This window comes from Prionailurus viverrinus, chromosome B3 (genome assembly GCF_022837055.1).
Source record: "Prionailurus viverrinus isolate Anna chromosome B3, UM_Priviv_1.0, whole genome shotgun sequence".
Classification (NCBI taxonomy): Eukaryota; Metazoa; Chordata; class Mammalia; order Carnivora; family Felidae; genus Prionailurus; species Prionailurus viverrinus.
In genome coordinates, this window is record NC_062566.1 from 69950060 (window position 1) to 69966736 (window position 16677).

Here is a 16677-nt window from a genome sequence, read left to right on the forward strand (position 1 = left end):
AGGTGGGGTGGCACTCAATAAATGCTTTTTGAATGAATGACACACACCAGAGATAATCCACACAAAGCATAGATCATTTATTTCCCTTCTGGCCCTGGGCTCAGTACATAGATGGCTTCTCTTCACCCTTTGGGTTGATAATTTTCTCTAGGTTGCTGCTGATGATATGATAAAGCTCAGCCTGGAAGAAGGTCAGAAGGGTGGCAGTCAGGTTCTTGGCCTTTCCCCTATCCCCTTCAACCATCTCCCCTAGGGGCTTACTCCACACTCACGTAGAAGGCCCTCAGGTCCAGCACCATGGCCCTGAGCTCCCCATAGGCTGCCTCATCTCGCTCATGTACCAGGGCCCGGTAATCCATCTGGGATGTGGGAGGCAAAGCTGAGTCAGCCCCATGGGAGATTGGGACATTAATCTGGTTTCCCCATATAGGGAATAGGTAATTGAGGATGAGTCCCTTCTCAGCACCAAGAAATGGAATCCCACAGGATCAAGCAGAGAAAAGGGTCAAGGTTTTGAAGCCAAATCAGTTTTTCTAGCCAATTCTCTTGGTTTAATATTCTCCACATTAGGAAGATCAGAAAACAGATAAGGAAGACCTCTATCCCCTCTTCCTTGCCCCACCTCAGCTAAAAGACTGGTGGACTATCCACTCACTACATGAGTCTCCTTAGAGGCCTTGGCCACAGCATCCCCACGTTCTGAGAAGTACCTGTCAAAAGCAAGGGGATAATGACAAGAATGGGTAATGAGAGAGAGATATACCCTCAGAACCTTCCCAAAGCCCTCCATCATCCTGATGGAACCGCCCAGCTTTGGCAATCCCAAAGAAATGTTCCTTTAGCCCCTCTTCTGGCCCTCCAGCTGCTCTCACTTGGAAATGGTTGTTTGGAAGGCTTCCACTTTAGTCTTGACTGCATTCACCCTCTCCAGCACCTTCTCCTATGGTAACAAAAGAGATGGGAGGCAAGAAAAACACTTCATTTCCTCTGTCCTTCATTCACCATCTTCCTCCTCCTCCTAGTTCATGTCTAGCTCCTATCCCTCACTCCCCAAGTCTCTCCCTGCTCTCAATGTCCTCACACACAGTTTTCTTACCTGGATTGCCACCCCAAAGTCATTTCCATCCTCAATCTTGGGGATCAGGTGCTGGATCCATGTGATCACCTATATTAATGATCATGTAGGAATCATTCAACAAACGTACTGGGTTCTTACTTTTACCGCCACTTCCTAATAACAGCTATATTTAATTGAACACTTATTATATGCCAGCTACTGTGATATACATATATATATATATATATATATATATATATATATATATATATGTAATTTAATCTTCACAGCAGTCTTAGGATGCCTGGGTGGTTCAGTTAAGCATCTGACTTTGGCTCAGTTCATGATCTCACAGTTGGTGAGTTCGGGCCCTTTATTGGGCTCTCTGCTGTCAGAGTGGAGCCTGCTTCAGATCCCCTCTCCCCTTCTCTCTCTGCCCCTCCCCCACTCTTTCTATATCTCAAAAATAAATAAACATTAAAAAATATTCAGGGGTGCCTGGGTGGCTCAGTCAGTTGAGCATCCAACTTTGGCTCAGGTCACCATCTCACAGTTCATGGGTTCAAGCCTTGCGTCAGACTCTGTGCTGACAGCTTGGAGGCTGTTTGGGATTCTTTGTCTCCTCTCTCTCTGCCCTTCCCCCACTCATGCTGTGTCTCTCTCATTCCCTCCCCAAAATAAATAAACATTAAAAAGTTAAAAAAAAATCTTCACAGCAGTCTTCCAAAATATTCTTATTGTACCCGCTTAGCCGATGAAAAAGCTGAGTTGCAAAATGTCCAAGGAACTTATTTAAGGTCACCAGCTAGGTAAGTGATAGAGTCAGGCTTTGAACCCAAGCAGTCTCCCTCGAGGGCCCAAGCCCCCAACTCACTATGGCATAGCACCTGCATGGTGTACCTGGTACAGAGGTGGGTTCTGACACTATGGAGGTGGATACAGCACAGTCTCTGATTACAGAGACACCACTGTGGTATCAGAGGTCTAGAAGAATGAGAACACAAAGTATCTAACCCCAAGGCACAGAGGAAGTTTCCTATTTCAGCAAGAGGAAGGTTGAAGGACTGGTTGAGGGACTTGTATCTCTGAAGACTAGGGTCTAGCCTGGCTTTTCTTCCCTTTCTCTTTTCCCCAGTTCCCAGGCTTACCAGAATGCATTTTTCTTTGAGAGTCCACACTTCTGGCTTAACCAGGGCAAGTAGGGCGAGAACCTTCTCATTTCCAGGGAGAAAGCCACACTTAGGGACTGTGAAAAAGAGGGCATTCAGGCCCCTTCTCATCCAACAGTCAATGTGCCATTTCCTCTTCCCTAGCCACCCCTTCCTCTCTTACCTTCTTTCTTCTCCTGCTTATCTGTTTCCATCTAAGGTAAAAAGGGGGACAGCAGCTTTAGAAGTGTCTTGGAGGTTGCAGGGTTATCCTCCCCACCTGGATTATAGTTTGACCCCTGCACACTGAGTGCCTCACCTCATCATCCTTGGGTGGGGGGTCTGGGATGGGGATGTCTAGTGGGGCCCGGAGAGAGGTCAGGTCAGCCACATTGAGGGAGTCCTCCTGCACAGAGCTCAGCGTCAGCAGCTGCCCAGCCTATTCCCCTCATTCTGAGTCACAATCTTCCCTCCACACAGCCCACCCACCCACTGTCTAGGCTCAGGCCTCACTCCATCCTACCATTTCCAGTCCACTACTCATAACTGTTCTCTGCAGGCTGAGCCCAGTTGTTCGCTGGAGGGGTTGGGTGGAGAGGAGAGAGGCCTTGGGATGGAGTGAGAAGGGCCCACACTACTCACTTGCAAGAGTTGATTCAGGTATATGATTTTCTGTGGTAAGAATCTGTAGAGGAATTCCTCTGCCTGTGGGTTACATTGCAAGGGTGGGGAATCTCAGAAGATGATCAAGAGATGTCTGAGAAGTAGGACTGGAAGGGCCCTTGTAAATCATTGACTCCAATAATTACAAATAAGGAAACTGAAGCCATAAGAAGTGAAGGGACTTGCCCAAGCTGGGAAGTGGCAGAACCAAGGTTAGGGCTTTGGGGCCACAGCTTTTCCCTTCTACACCAAAGAGGGGAGAGGAAGTGGCAGAAGTGGAGAGAACATTAAGAGGGGTCAAATTAAAGGGGGAGATGAATAATTAGCCTTAGGTAAAGGTTTGAGAAGGGAAGGAAGGAGGGCCCAGGGTGGGTCTGGGGGTCAGTCTGAGAGGTTGCGGCCCTCAACTACTGGTCTAAGATTCCGAGTCAAACCGCTTGAATCTAGAAGACTTACCTCCTGAAAAAGATTTTGCCTGAAGATATCCACCTGCACAGAGAGCAGTACCCGGATGTTGGTTAAGGGTCTCAGTTGTCAAGAGTAAGATCCCACCCACAAAGGGATGCCCTCCAACTTGGCTCAGCCCTTTCCTACCACAAGCCAGATTTCCCTGGAAGCTCATGCTCAGGGCAGAGACTGGTCAGAGGACAGGAATCTGGGAATCCCCCGGCAGAAGTGAAAGCACTAAGAAAAGGTTGGGGGAGTTCTCTGGCACGGCCTTGGTCCCCTGGAGCACCCAGACTGGCCTCCAGCCAGGAGGGCTCCCCGACCCTTTCCTGGCTTCCCGATCCCCCATTACCTGTTTGCGGGCTTCCCCGCTCAGGCGCACCCCACAAGGCTTGGCCATGCTGCTCCAGTTGCAAGATCTCCGGTCTCCCGGCTCTCTGCCCGGCCTTTCGCTTTCACTCCGCACGTCCAGGCCCGCCCCCCTCGGCCCCGCCCCCTTCCTTCTTTTCCCCCTCCCTCTGGCAGTCTGCAAACTGTAGGGAGCCCCTCAGTCATTCTCAGCCTGCTGCGACTAGTAAAGGCGGTACGGACTCGGTCACAAGCCCAGGGGCTGTCCGAGGGAGGGGTTAGTATAAAAGTGGGACCGCGGAGACAGTACCGGGGCTGTCCCTCGGAGAAGGGGAGGGGCTTGCAGGGAAGGGCAAGGGCGGTCCGGGGAAAATCCAGGGTTGAGGTGGGATGGGTAGGAGAGTGGGGAAAAGGGGGTGTTCAGTGGTGGGGCTCCCTCTAGAAGGCTCAACTGCAAGGAGGGCCCAGAGAGGGATCAGGATGGGAGAAGTGGGAGGGCGGGCCTGGGGCTGAAAAGGGAGGGATAGCAGGATATGGAAGGGAGCAGTCTCGGGGGATTCCTCCGGGAGGGTTCCCTGCCTTGAAGGGCGGCTGGAGAAAGGGCAGGACTCGCTTGAGTGGGGCCCAGACCGGCCAGAGTGGAGTCCCTACAGAGTGGGGCTTTCCCGGTGGGGACCAGAGCAAAGCCGACTGGTCTAAATAGAGAAGGCTTTGAGGGAAATAAGGTAACCCCTCGCCTAGGGCTACCCGGAAAGGGGAGGAACCAGCCTAGAGGAAGGCGGGGAGGGGCGCTAGTTTGGAATTTAAGGCCGAGATGCTCTGGGGGCGGAGTCAGGGACCATTTGCCCTTTTCATTGGCTGGGACCTGACTTCGCTCCTGCCCACGCCCCCTGATTTCCTGACCCCAGCCTGTCCTAAACTTAAACCCCTCCCCTTCCCCTGAAACCAGGTTGCAATCCCGCCCTCTTTGCTAGTACTTCCTGTTCCCGACTAACACTGGCGCGGAGCCCGGGGCCGAAGAGTGACCGTGGCCTGAGTGACCTGGGGTGGCTTCGTCGACCTAGTCAGGCCACGAAGCCCGACACCGGGCGGGAGGGGCAGCGCTCAGGCAGCGCACAGCCTGCGCCAGGTCCTGGCGGGCGGCGGGGCTGGGGCTGACTCCTGTCTCAGGATGCCGGGGGAGGAGGAGGAGAGGGCCTTCCTGGCGGCCCGCGAGGAGCTGGCGAGCGCCCTGAGGAAGGATTCCGGGCAGGTGTTTTCCCTGGAGCAACTCCAGCCGCTACTGGTCACGTCTTTACCGCCAGCAGCCCGTTACCTGCAGCTGGACGCCGCACTCCTGGTCCGCTGCAATGCTCATGGGGAGGTGAGGCCCGGCCCCCGCTCGGGAGGGGGACGTAGGACTTGAGGCCTGGGCGGGGCTCACAGCTCTCCGCTCTCTGACTGCTCCCAGCCCCGAAACTACCTCAACACCCTGTCCACGGCCCTGAACATCCTGGAGAAATACGGCCGCAACCTCCTCAGCCCTCAGCGGCCCCGGTACTGGCGCGGGGTCAAGTTTAATAACCCTGTCTTTCGCAGTACGGTGGATGCTGTTCAGGTGAAGCCCCTGGGCCCCTTATGGGAGAAAGGGACTTGGCCTGGGCTGGGGGGTTGGTAAGAAAGGGCCTGACGCTGTGCTTAATGGGGACGGCTCCAGCCCTAGTGGGAAGGGGGCCTGCCTGGTGGTGACTGGTTTGAATGTGTGGTAGGGGGGCCGGGATGTTCTGCGATTATACGGCTACACTGAGGAGCAGCCAGATGGGTTGAGTTTCCCTGAGGGGCAGAAGGAGCCAGATGAGCATCAAGTTGCTACAGTCACACTGGAAGTACTGCTGCTTCGGACAGAGCTCAGCCTGTTGTTACAGGTGAGATGTTGAGGTTCTCTAGTCCTGAGGACTTAAACACCAGGCCTGGGGAGCCCAGCCTAACTCGACAAGCAGTCTTGCGGACCCTCATGCTGCTGAACCATGGGCATAGTCCACATAGCAACCTGGAAACTCCCCATACTCTTCTTCCTGTGGATGTTGAGAGACCAGGGCTTTGAGGGAGGACCTTGTCCTAGGGCTCTAGGTGGGAACTCTTCTTACCTTGTTGGCAGAATACTCACCCAAGACAACAAGCACTGGAGCAGCTGCTAGAAGAAAAGGTTGAAGATGATGTAAAAAAGGTAGGGATGGGGCTCTTAAGACCTGATGAACAAAGGGGATAGGGGTTGTGGGACTGTGTGTCCCCAAACTCTTGCCCATTCCCTGCCCTTTATTTCTCAGATACTGAAGCTCTCCGAGTTTGCCCCCTTGCTGAGAGAGATTGCTCCTGGCCCCCTCAACACGCCCTCTGCCCCAGGTATTATTCATCCTGTAATGGGAGGTGGGGGGCAGTTTCTAGTAGACCATATTGATGGAAATTTGGGGCCCTCCTCTGTTTATCCTTTTTGCCTTTAAAAAGAGATTAAAATTGTTTCCTTGGGTCTGGATATGTTGAATAGTAGTCTGTAATTTGTTCCCTTCAGCAAATTCAGATTAACTTGGTCTCTTTCAAAAGGATGTTCAGTTTTTCCTCTCCTGTTCTCCAGGCTCCACTCCTGGTCCCTGCTTCCTTTGTGGCTCTGCGCCAGGCACGCTGCACTGTTCAACTTGTAAACAGGACTTGTGCCCGGCTTGTGATCGTCTATTCCATGGACACCCATCCCGTGCCCATCACCTCCGCCAGACCCTGCCTGGGGCCCCACAGACCACCTGCCTGACCCCCAGGTAAGAGATCTTCTCTTCTGAGTGGGAATGAAGTTAAGAGAACTTAGAATTACTTATGTACTATGTGTCAGTTTCCCTGCTAAAAGCTGCTTCATAGAAGGCAGTTAGTTACTGCTTTGCAAGAGGTCACAGACATACATATGAAGCAAGTAGCAAGCCAGTCACAGCCAGATGTTGTGCAAATAGGTAGGAAGTCACAGCCAGATGTTGTGCAAATAGGTAGGAAGAGGAGGAACGTAGCCTAAAGGATCAGCTCAATCAGTAGGATTTTAAGCACCTAGTGTGGGTCAGGCCCTATGTTAGGGGGATAGCTATCACAAGATATGAACTTTAAGATATAATTTTTTTTTAAGTTTATTTATTTTGAGAGAGCACAAACAGGTGAGGGACAGAGAGAGAGGGAGAGAAAGAGAGAATCTCAAGCAGGCTCCATGCTGTCAACACAGAGCCCAACACGGTGCTCAAACTCACAGACTGTGAGCCAAAATCAAGAGTCCGAGGCTCAACCAACTGAGCCACCCAGGTGCCCCTAAGATATAATTAAATGTTGAACAGTCTATGGGTATGGAGCATTCCAGACAGAGAACAACATGCACAAAGGACAGGGCTTGTATTGTCACACAGAGAATGAGGGATGCCTGGGAATAAGGGACCCAGGCACCAGGGCCCCCTCAGCAGACCATCTCTGCTTTTTCGTTACAGCTTACCTGCCTCAGCATCACCACGGCCTCAGTCAGCCTCCTTGCTGGCCCTGGGAAACAGCTCTCTCGTGCTTCCCCTGAAAGCTTCCTCTGATCCTGCAAATGCCCGTCTGCCCTGGCACTGTGCTGCCTGTGCCATGCTAAATGAATCTTGGGCAGTGCTCTGTGTGGCCTGTGATCGGCCCCGAGGCTGTAAGGGGTTGGGGCTGACAACGGAGGGTTCCCAAGGAGCTGGGGGCCTAGAATCTGAACTTGCACGGGGTCGGTGGGCCTGCCAAAGCTGCACCTTTGAGAATGAGGCGGCAGCTGTGCTGTGTGCCATATGTGAGCGACCTCGGCTGGCTCAGCCTCCTAGCTTGGTGGTGGATTCTCGGGATACTGGCATTTGCCTGCAGCCCCTTCAGGTAACCTGTTCCTGGCCTTCCCAGCTGTCCCCGTTCTTCATTTGCGCCTGTTACCACAGGCCATTCTCGACTTCTTCATCTCCTGTTTTCCTTCAGTTCTTCTGAATCTTCCACCCTCCCCCCTCCCAAACCTGTCTGTATTTCCATCTTGAGCCCCAACCGGCTTTCAATTGGATAATTCTTTTTGCCTTCCCAGCAGGGGGATACTTTGCTCTCCTCTGCCCAGAGTCCAGTCTGGTACTGTATCCACTGTACCTTCTGCAACTCTGGGCCTGGCTGGGTGTGTGCTATGTGCAATCGGACCAGCAGCCCCATCCCAGTACCGCACGCCCCCCAGCCCCAGGCCAGCTCTTTGGAAGAGCAACTCCCTGAGCCAGGGCCTCCACGACGCCTCAGTGCCCCCCTGCCCAGTTCCTATGGGGACCCTGAGAAGCAGCGTCAAGACAAGATGCGCGAGGAAGGTCTCCAACTAGTGATCAAGATCCGGGTGAGGATTTGGGCCTGGGATGAGGTAGGGTTGAACTAATGGGGGAAAGGAGGGGCTGCAGTTGATTAATACAAGTTCTTGTAAACCTAGTCATTAGCAGCAGCTGCCTCTTATTGAACACCGCCCGTATGCTGTGCGGTGCTCACGTGATCCATATGTCTGAGCTCAACCACTGTCAGCATTTTGGTTTGGGCTGAGGGTGGGTGGAAGGTGCCCTTCCTGATGGGCCATCTGTCTGGGTGGGACTGTGCCTTAGGAAGGGGAAGCTGCAGGTGCCTGTCCAGAGGAGGTTTTCTCGGCTCTACAGTACTCAGGCACTGAGGTGCCCCTGCAGTGGTTGCGCTCAGAGCTGCCCTACGTGCTGGAGATGGTGGCCGAGCTGGCTGCACAGCAGGACCCGGGCCTGGGTGCCTTTTCCTGTCAGGAAGCCCGGAAAGCCTGGTTGGATCGTCATGGCAATCTTGATGAAGCTGTGGAAGAGTGTGTGAGGGCCCGGCGCAGGAAGGTACCAGCTGTGCTGACAGGGCAGGCAGGGTTGTGGGTCTCAGAGCCTCTCACACTCTCTTGCTTGCCATTTCCCTCTTCACTCCTTCTCTCTACCCCCAACTTTCAGGTACAGGAGCTCCGGTCCCTGGGCTTTGGGCCTGAAGAGGGGTCTCTTCAAGCATTGTTCCAACATGGTGGTGATGTGGCACGGGCCCTGACTGAGCTACAGCGCCAGCGCCTAGAGCCCTTCCATCAGCGTCTCTGGGACAAGGGCCCTGATCCCACCCCTTCCTGGGATGGGCCAGACAAGCAGGTGCTGGGAGGAGGTGAAGAATCCACTTAGAGGAGCCGGGGAAAGGCCCAGGGGTAGGACTCCTGGGGCCTGACAGCCACTTCTTCCCTCTCCACCTGAATCACCTTGCAGAGTCTGGTCAGACGGCTTTTGGCAGTCTATGCGCTCCCCAGCTGGGGTCGGGCAGAATTGGCACTGTCACTGCTGCAGGAGACACCCAGGAACTATGAGCTGGGCGATGTGGTGGAAGCTGTGAGGCACAGCCAGGACCGGGCCTTCCTGCGCCGCTTGCTGGCCCAGGAGTGTGCTGTGTGTGGCTGGACCCTGCCTCGCAACCGGGTAAGCCTCTTCCCTCTGGGACGGCCTTAGAATGACTCTTCCCTTTGGGCCCTGCTCCACTTCTCTTGTCTCCCCTGTCTCTTGTCCTGTCTTTTGCTCTGCAGTTGCCCATGTGCTCCCAGCAGTTTCTAGGAAGGGGAGGGCAGGAATAGGCTACCTCCCGCCCCCCCCCCACTTTTTTTTTTTTTTTTTTTTTACTGTTCCACTATAGGAAGTTTCATACGTAGAATATTATATTTCTTCTCCGTGCCCACCCCCCCGCCCCCATGTATCATTACTAAGATTCTGCGATTATCAGTGTATGGCCAGTCTTTATTCCACTTACACAGAAGATTATTTTGAAACAACTCTTACAGTCTATTTATAAATACTTCAGTATATATTTCTGAAAGGTAAAAGTCTTTGAAAACATACCCACAAATACCATTGGCACACCAAAAAAAAATTACCAATAATTTTTTTAATTACCAATTTATTTATGCTGGCTTTGTGTGTTTTTTGTTATTGTTTTACTCTTTATTTTTTCTTTCTTAAAAAAATTTTGTTTTTAAAGTTTACTAATGAATCTTGAGAGAAAGGCAGGGGGTGCCAAGAGAGGAGAGAGAGAATCCCATTGTCAGTGCAGAGCCCGATGCAGGGTGAAGTCAAGGGTGATGAGCTGAAGTCAAGAGTTGGATACTTTGGGGCACCTGGGTGGCTCAGTCGGTTAAGCATCTGACTTTGGCTCAGGTCATGATCTCACAGTTCATGAGTTTGAGCCGCGCATCGGGCTCTGTGCTGACAGCTCGGAGCCTGGAACCTACTTCGGATTCTGTGTCTCCCTCTCTCTGACCCTCCCCCGTTCATGCTCTCTGTCCCAAAAATAAATAAACTATAAATAAATAAAATAAAAAATTAAAAAAAAAAAAGAGTCGGATACTTAACCAAATGAGCCACCCAGGCACCCCTTTACTCTTTATTTAAAAATAATTGTAGAGGTGCCTGGGCTGGCTCAGTTGATTAGGCGTCCGACTTTGGCTCAGGTCATGATCTTGTGGTTGGTGTGTGTCAGGTTGGTGGGTGCTGACAGCTCAGAGCCTGGAGCCTGCTTTGGATCTGTGTCTCTCTCTCTCTCTGCCCCTCCCCTGCTCGTGCTCTGTCTCTCTCAGAAATAAATATTAAAAACAATAATAATAAAATAAAATAATTGTAGATTCACAGGAAGTTGTAAAAATAGTAGAGTCCTATGTGTGTGTGTTTTAATAATTTATTTTTAAATTTATATCCAAGGTAGCATATAGCGCAACAATGATTTCAGGAATAGATTCCTTAATGCCCCTTACCCATTTAGCCCATCCCCCCTCCCCACAACCCCTCCAGTAACCCTCAATTTGTTCTCCATATTTAAGAGTCTCTTATGTTTTGTCCCTCTCCCTGTTTTTATATTATTTTTGCTTCCCTTCCCTTATGCTCATCTGTTCTGTATCTTAAAGTCCTCATATGAGTGAAGTCATATGATATTTGTCTTTCTCTAATTTCACTTAGCATAATGCCCTCTCGTTCCCTCCAATAGTTGCAAATGGCAAGATTTCATTCTTTTTGATTTCCGAGTAATACTCCATTGTATATATATACCACATCTTCTTTATCCATTCATTCATTGACGGACATCTGGGCTCTTTCCATACCTTGGCTGTTGTTGATGGTGCTGCTATAAACATTGGAGTGCATGTGCCCCTTTGAAACAGCATACCTGTATCCCTTGGATAAATACCTAGTAGTGCAATTGCTGGGTCATAGGGTAGTTCTATTTTTAATTTTTTGAGGAAACTTCATACTGTTTTCCAGAGTGGCTGCACCAGTCTGCATTCCCACCAGCAGTGCAAAGAGATCCTCTTTCTCTGCATCCTCTCTAACATCTGTTATTGCCTGAGTTGTTAATGTTAGCCATTCTGGTAGGTTGAGGTGGTATCTTATTGTGGTTTTGATTTGTATTTCCCTGATGATGAGTGATATTGAGCATTTTTTCATGTGTTGGTGGCCATCTGGATGTCTTTGGAGAAGTATCTACTCATGTCTTTTGCCCATTTCTTCACCAAGTGTTGAGTTTGATAAGTTCTTTATAGATTTTGGATACTAACCCTTTATCTGAATTGTCATTTGCAAATACCTTCTCCCATTCCATCGGTTGCCTTTAAGTTTTGCTGATTGTTTCCTTCCCTGTGCAAAAACTTTTCATTTTGATGAGGTCCCAATAGTTCATTATTTCCCAAGTCCTGTGTGTTCTTTACCCACCTTCCCCCAATGATGACATCTTATATAATTATATAATATATATAAAAATATATATATAAATATATAATCTTATATAATTATTGTACTGTATCAAGACCAGGAAATAAACATTGGCACAATGTTAGCAAGATTGCAGATCTTGTTCATTTTTCACATGGATGTGTGAGTGTGGCTCTGCAGTTTTATTCCACTTACAGGTTCATGTAACCACTGAGACACAAATTGTTCCATCACCACAAAGGAACTCCCTCATGCAACCTCTTTATAGTTGTAACTTTCTTCCCTTTCTCCTATCACCTGACAATATCTAGCCTGTTCTCCATCTGTATGGTTTTGTCAGTTCAGAAATGTTATTTGTTTGTTTCCTTTTAATTGAATGTGAATGCCTTTAGAGGGCAGTCTTCCATTTACTTTAGGCCTCACCGTTCTCTTTTCTTCCAACTAATGACAGTCTTTAGACATTTGGATTGCCTGCCAGGCACTTGTTGGCATTAAGGGTTGCTACCTTGCCCGGTTGTTAATTAGACCCTGGTTTCTCAGTGGACACCTGGCTAATGCCTCTTCCCCAGGCTGGCGGCTATGGCTTCAGACCCCCTCCTCTCCCTGCCTCACCCTATAGATGCAGGCCCTGACTTCCTGTGAGTGCACCATCTGTCCTGACTGCTTTCGCCAGCACTTCACCATCGCCTTGAAGGAGAAGCACATCACAGACATGGTGTGCCCTGCCTGTGGCCGCCCTGACCTCACCGATGACACACAGTTGCTCAGCTACTTCTCTACCCTTGACATTCAGGTACTTCAGTCCCTAGGACTTGGGGTGCCCTGGGCTTTGAACAGGAACCCTGCCCATCCACCACTTCTGCATCCTGTCCTCAGCTTCGGGAGAGCCTGGAGCCAGATGCCTATGCACTATTTCACAAGAAGCTGACTGAGGGTGTGCTGATGCGAGACCCCAAGTTCTTGTGGTGTGCCCAAGTAAGTGGCCTACCTAGGGCAGCTGACTGGAGGGATGGAGGAGGGATGGAGGTGCCAGGTCAGGCCTGAGATAGCTTTATGCTCTTGCACCCACAGTGCTCCTTTGGCTTCATATATGAACGAGAGCAGCTGGAGGCGACATGTCCCCAGTGTCACCAGACCTTCTGTGTGCGCTGTAAGCGCCAGGTGAGGCACAGTCATCCTTTCAGAAATAACTTGCTAAAGCTGCTAGCAGGTCCTATGTCAGACTTGGGGTGTGCTGAAGCACAGAACAGACATGAACTCCGGGCTCAAAGAGCTTACAGACTCCAGGAAAGGAGGGAGGGAGGCTGAGGAGGAGGGGCAGTGAAAGAAAGGTAAGGTAGAGGAGGAAGGAAGGGAGAGAGCATAAGTACACGTGGCATTAAATTCTACAAAGAAAACACAGGACTCTGAGATTAGGAATAACAGAATGGACCTACTTAGGACGGAGAGGTCAGACAAGTCTTCTCTCAAATGGTTTAATTTAAGCTCAGGCCTGAAAGTTAAGAAGAAGCCAATTATGCAAAGGATATTCAGGACAAAAAGAACAACACATGGAAAGGCCAAAGTCAGAAAAGTGGTGTGTGGTTGGAGCCCCAAGATCAAGGGTGAGAGTGGTGGGTGGTCAGAGAGGAGCTAGCTGCCAGATCAGGAGAGGCCATGGGGCCAAGTGAGGAAGGTATTTGCCTTTTATTCTAAGACGAAGCTAGGGGTGATACTCTTTCATTTACCTGTTAAAAAGTTTAATACCTGAAAAAAGTTTAATATTTGAGTGCTCACTTTGGCAGCACATATTCTAAAAAGTTTAATGTTTGATACCAAAAAGTTCTCTCTATTTCAAAACACGTTAATAAAATGAACACATGAGACCCTACCACTAGACCTCAAGACTAGAACACTCCAAAAAAACCCCAAACAAACCACACACACAACTAGAACACTCCCAGTACTGCTGAAGCTGCCTGCCTTACACTCTGAAAGACATTTTGGCTGCAGGGTGGAGCATGCACCATAGGGGAGCAGGAATGGAGGAAGAGAGACCACTAATTGAGGCAACACCTGACCTGGCCTGGAGTAGAATGGCCAGAGGAGGGATGAAGAAAAAGGGGACAGCGTTGAGATAGGCCTGGGTGGTGGGAATAAGACCTGCCGGTGAACATGTGCTGGTATGAGGAGGCCAAAGAACCAAGGCTGGCCCCTCAGTTTGAGATTGGAGCAAATGGTGAATGGCAGTGCCATAAACGAAGTCAGGGACCTCTAGATCTGAGAGGAGGGGTGGCCCTTAAGAAGGGCCCGGGGTGGGGTTTTCATGTGAAGCTTGCTTTCCCTCCTGCAGTGGGAGGAGCAGCACCGAGGCCGGAGCTGTGAGGATTTCCAGAACTGGAAACGCACCAACGACCCAGAGTACCAGGCCCAGGGCCTGGCCATGTATCTTCAGGAGAACGGCATTGGTAAGGTTGTCCTGTTAGGCCTGTGTGCCCACTCATATGTCACTGCCAGTGGCTCTCTTCCTGAGGACCTTGTGGAGCAGTGACAGCCCCAGCCCTGACCTGCTGTACCTTACAGATTGCCCCAAGTGCAAGTTCTCGTACGCTCTGGCCCGAGGAGGCTGCATGCACTTTCACTGCACCCAGTGCCGCCACCAGTTCTGCAGTGGCTGCTACAATGCCTTTTACGCCAAGAATGTGAGCCCAGAGAATGGGGGTGGAAGGGATAGAAGGGTGGGAGGCTGCTACTGGGTGTGAGGGGCCAAAACATTGAGGAGTCGCCTAGGGGAAGAGAAGAGGAAGCCAATGGGGTGTAAAGCACCTCTCTCTGTCCCCTCTCCCCTTTCGCTTGCTCCAGACCCTCCAATGTCTCCATCTTCCCCCATCCCTACACCCCTCATGCAGGGGTTCTGAGAAGCCAGGACCCCAACAGTCTCCAACTTCCTCTCTCCCATCTGGGTTTCCGCCAGAAATGTCCAGACCCTAACTGCAGGGTGAAAAAGTCCCTACATGGCCACCACCCACGAGACTGCCTCTTCTACCTGCGGGACTGGACTGCTCTCCGGCTCCAGAAGCTGCTACAGGTCAGGGGTGGCCAGCCTGGCTGGGTTTGTGAGTTGCCCAGGGTAGGAGGCAGGGCTCAGGGTGGCAAGAAAGGAAAGGTTCTGTGCTGGGAAATTCAGTGGGCTGGCATCAAGGGGATCCTAATGCCCATCCATCTGCCCCTCCTCAGGACAATAATGTCATGTTCAACACAGAGCCCCCAGCAGGAGCCCGGGCAGTTCCTGGTGGTGAGTGTCAGGACAAGCCTTGGAGAAGGGGTGAGGGTGGGCTGGGCTTCCACTGTACGGTGGGTAAAGGGGACAGTTGGGTCTGTGGTCAGAGTCCATCCTGTGCTTACTTGTGGGCTTCTTAGCGAGTTAACCTCTCTGGACCTTGTTTCTTCCTCTGTGACATGGGAGTAATATCTCCTTTGCAGCTAAGCTATTTTACCTGAGGGCCTAGCAGTTGATACTAATTTTCTTCTCCCATTCCCAAAGGATGGTGATTCATTAGTTAAGCAGTATTTAATGAGACTTGCTAGTTGCACTGTTTTAGGTTCCATGAGGGTGACAGAAAGATGTTACATATGGTTCTAACCTACCCCACCTCTTATTTCCATAAAGTAAGACCTTCACAGACTAAGTTAACTGGGCAAGAGCTAAATTGCAACCAGAAGAGTTGTCCCAAGAGAGTATGTGATAATAAAAAAAGAGAGAGAGTATGTGATTATGGACCCAAAGCAAGCCTAGATAAAAGCAGGGCCAGCAAGGCCCCTGCTTCTGTTATCAGACTTGGTCTGTTGCGATGGTATCTCTAAGTGCATCCCTCCCCACCACTACCACTGTTAAAGCAGTCCCTTCCCTGGAGGCTGCCTCCCATGCCTCCATTGATACCCCAGTTCTCCCGGGACTTTGTGGTCAGTGACCTCCTCCCAACAAAAGGGTCCCTTCCTTCCCTTACCCTTAGGTGGCTGCCGAGTGATGGAGCAGAAGGAGGTTCCTAATGGGTTCCGGGATGAAGCCTGTGGCAAGGAGACTCCAGCTGGCCATGCTGGCCTCTGCCAGTGAGTATCAGCAGGAGCATAGTGTTGGGCGGGGCGGTGGGGGGGGGCGGTGCGGGACGTGCAGGAGGGCTGAGGATACATATGGGTAGTAAAGGAGGTCTCTGGGAGTAGTAGGTCCTGCTGGGAAAGTGAGGGAAGGGCTCTCTGGGCAAGGGCATGGCTAGGTAATAGGCAGTGTGCACAGGGGGACAGTGCCTACAATTGCAACTGGGAAGAGTTGTCAGTCTTGTTCGTCTGAGTATGCTAGTGCCCAGCAAGGTGTTGGGCACACTCAGTTAATACTAGCCAAATGGAAGAACAAATATTCCACCCGGTCATCTCCCCAGGGCACACTACAAAGAGTATCTTGTGAGTCTCATCAATGCCCACTCACTGGACCCAGCCACCCTGTATGAGGTGGAGGAGCTGGAGACGGCTGCTGAGCGCTACCTGCATGTGCGCCCTCAGCCAGCAGCTGGGGAAGATGCCCCTGCCTACCACGCCCGCCTGTTACAGGTAAGGCTTCCCTCCAGCCTCGCCTCTGACCCCACACTCTAGAAAGAAGTCCCCTGTCCAGCTTGTGTCTGAGTTTTAAACTTCCAGTATCATCTCTCTCCTTCTGCAGAAGCTGATGGAAGAAGTGCCCTTGGGACAAAGTATCCCTCGCAGGAGGAAGTAGCTGAGGGCAAGGATCCTCATGAAGGTCTCATGGCCCAGCCTCCTCAGGAACAGCTCCAGCACCAATAAAGAGGCATCTCCTTGCCCAGGCTTCTTGGTGGTCCTTCTTCCTGGCCCCACCATCTGGGGCACCAGGGAAAGGGGGGGGTGAACACAGCTTTGCCGAAAGGGTCACCTGCAGCCTACCGCCTGACCATTCTTGGACTCGGGGCTAGGAAGGAATTGACACCATGGATGGCCAAGGAGCCCCTCTCCCCAGCCAGCCCCTTGGCCTGGGCATTCTCCTCCCCTGCCTCCTTTGTTCTTTCATGGAATTCAGTTGATATTTGAGGTCACCTAATAGACACCAAGCAGGCACGATGGGGGAACACAGATGCACCGGTGGTACAGGGCTAGCCAGAGGCCTCAGGCCAGACTCCACGACACTGGCCTCCCTGGGAAGCAGTAGTGTTAACAGAGATCAAAGAGCATCTAAGGGAGTAGGGGACTGAGCCTG

At 51.2% G+C, this 16677-nt stretch overlaps 2 protein-coding genes across 7 annotated transcripts; one reads left to right on the top strand and one right to left on the bottom strand.

Moving 5' to 3' along the window:
* Positions 1-56: 56 nt before the first annotated feature.
* On the bottom strand, positions 57-3811 carry PSME2 (proteasome activator subunit 2). The gene is made up of 11 exons (XM_047861436.1): positions 3668-3811; positions 3325-3357; positions 2848-2910; positions 2525-2611; positions 2390-2420; positions 2206-2303; positions 1097-1165; positions 873-940; positions 656-710; positions 273-359; positions 57-181 (listed from the first exon to the last, which is right to left on the bottom strand). The coding sequence occupies exons 1-11, from the start codon at positions 3713-3715 to the stop codon at positions 101-103; spliced, it is 720 nt and encodes a 239-aa protein (XP_047717392.1). The 5' UTR covers positions 3716-3811; the 3' UTR covers positions 57-100.
* A 4-nt stretch (positions 3812-3815) lies between these two features.
* RNF31 (ring finger protein 31) lies at positions 3816-16265 on the top strand. 6 transcript variants are annotated; one of them, XM_047861405.1, is made up of 22 exons: positions 3816-3898; positions 4613-5026; positions 5114-5260; positions 5412-5567; positions 5801-5869; positions 5970-6045; positions 6275-6452; positions 7155-7557; positions 7754-8044; positions 8301-8549; positions 8658-8843; positions 8955-9161; positions 12055-12228; positions 12312-12410; positions 12507-12596; positions 13768-13882; positions 13998-14116; positions 14389-14502; positions 14652-14709; positions 15428-15524; positions 15851-16019; positions 16129-16265. In XM_047861405.1, the coding sequence occupies exons 2-22, from the start codon at positions 4835-4837 to the stop codon at positions 16180-16182; spliced, it is 3243 nt and encodes a 1080-aa protein (XP_047717361.1). In that variant the 5' UTR covers positions 3816-3898; positions 4613-4834; the 3' UTR covers positions 16183-16265. The 6 variants fall into 6 exon arrangements, 5 of the variants coding, with proteins under 5 accessions (XP_047717361.1, XP_047717360.1, XP_047717364.1 ...); XM_047861404.1 differs by having other exon boundaries at positions 3837-3940; XM_047861408.1 differs by having other exon boundaries at positions 3837-3940; positions 8352-8549.
* The last annotated feature ends 412 nt before the right edge of the window (positions 16266-16677 follow it).

What these genes read in the sequence shown, in the direction of transcription:
- PSME2 (XM_047861436.1), bottom strand. Translation starts at nt 3,715, where the DNA reads ATGGCCAAGCCTTGTGGGGTGCGCCTGAGCGGGGAAGCCCGCAAACAG. An exon ending in GCGGGGAAGCCCGCAAACAG is followed by an intron (nt 3,358 to 3,667) that starts GTAATGGGGGAT and finishes CTCTCTGTGCAG; the next exon opens with GTGGATATCTTCAGGCAAAA. An exon ending in ACCTGAATCAACTCTTGCAA is followed by an intron (nt 2,612 to 2,847) that starts GTGAGTAGTGTG and finishes AGCTCTGTGCAG; the next exon opens with GAGGACTCCCTCAATGTGGC.
- RNF31 (XM_047861405.1), top strand. Translation starts at nt 4,835, where the DNA reads ATGCCGGGGGAGGAGGAGGAGAGGGCCTTCCTGGCGGCCCGCGAGGAG. An exon ending in GGGATGGGCCAGACAAGCAG is followed by an intron (nt 8,844 to 8,954) that starts GTGCTGGGAGGA and finishes ATCACCTTGCAG; the next exon opens with AGTCTGGTCAGACGGCTTTT. An exon ending in GGACCCTGCCTCGCAACCGG is followed by an intron (nt 9,162 to 12,054) that starts GTAAGCCTCTTC and finishes CTCACCCTATAG; the next exon opens with ATGCAGGCCCTGACTTCCTG.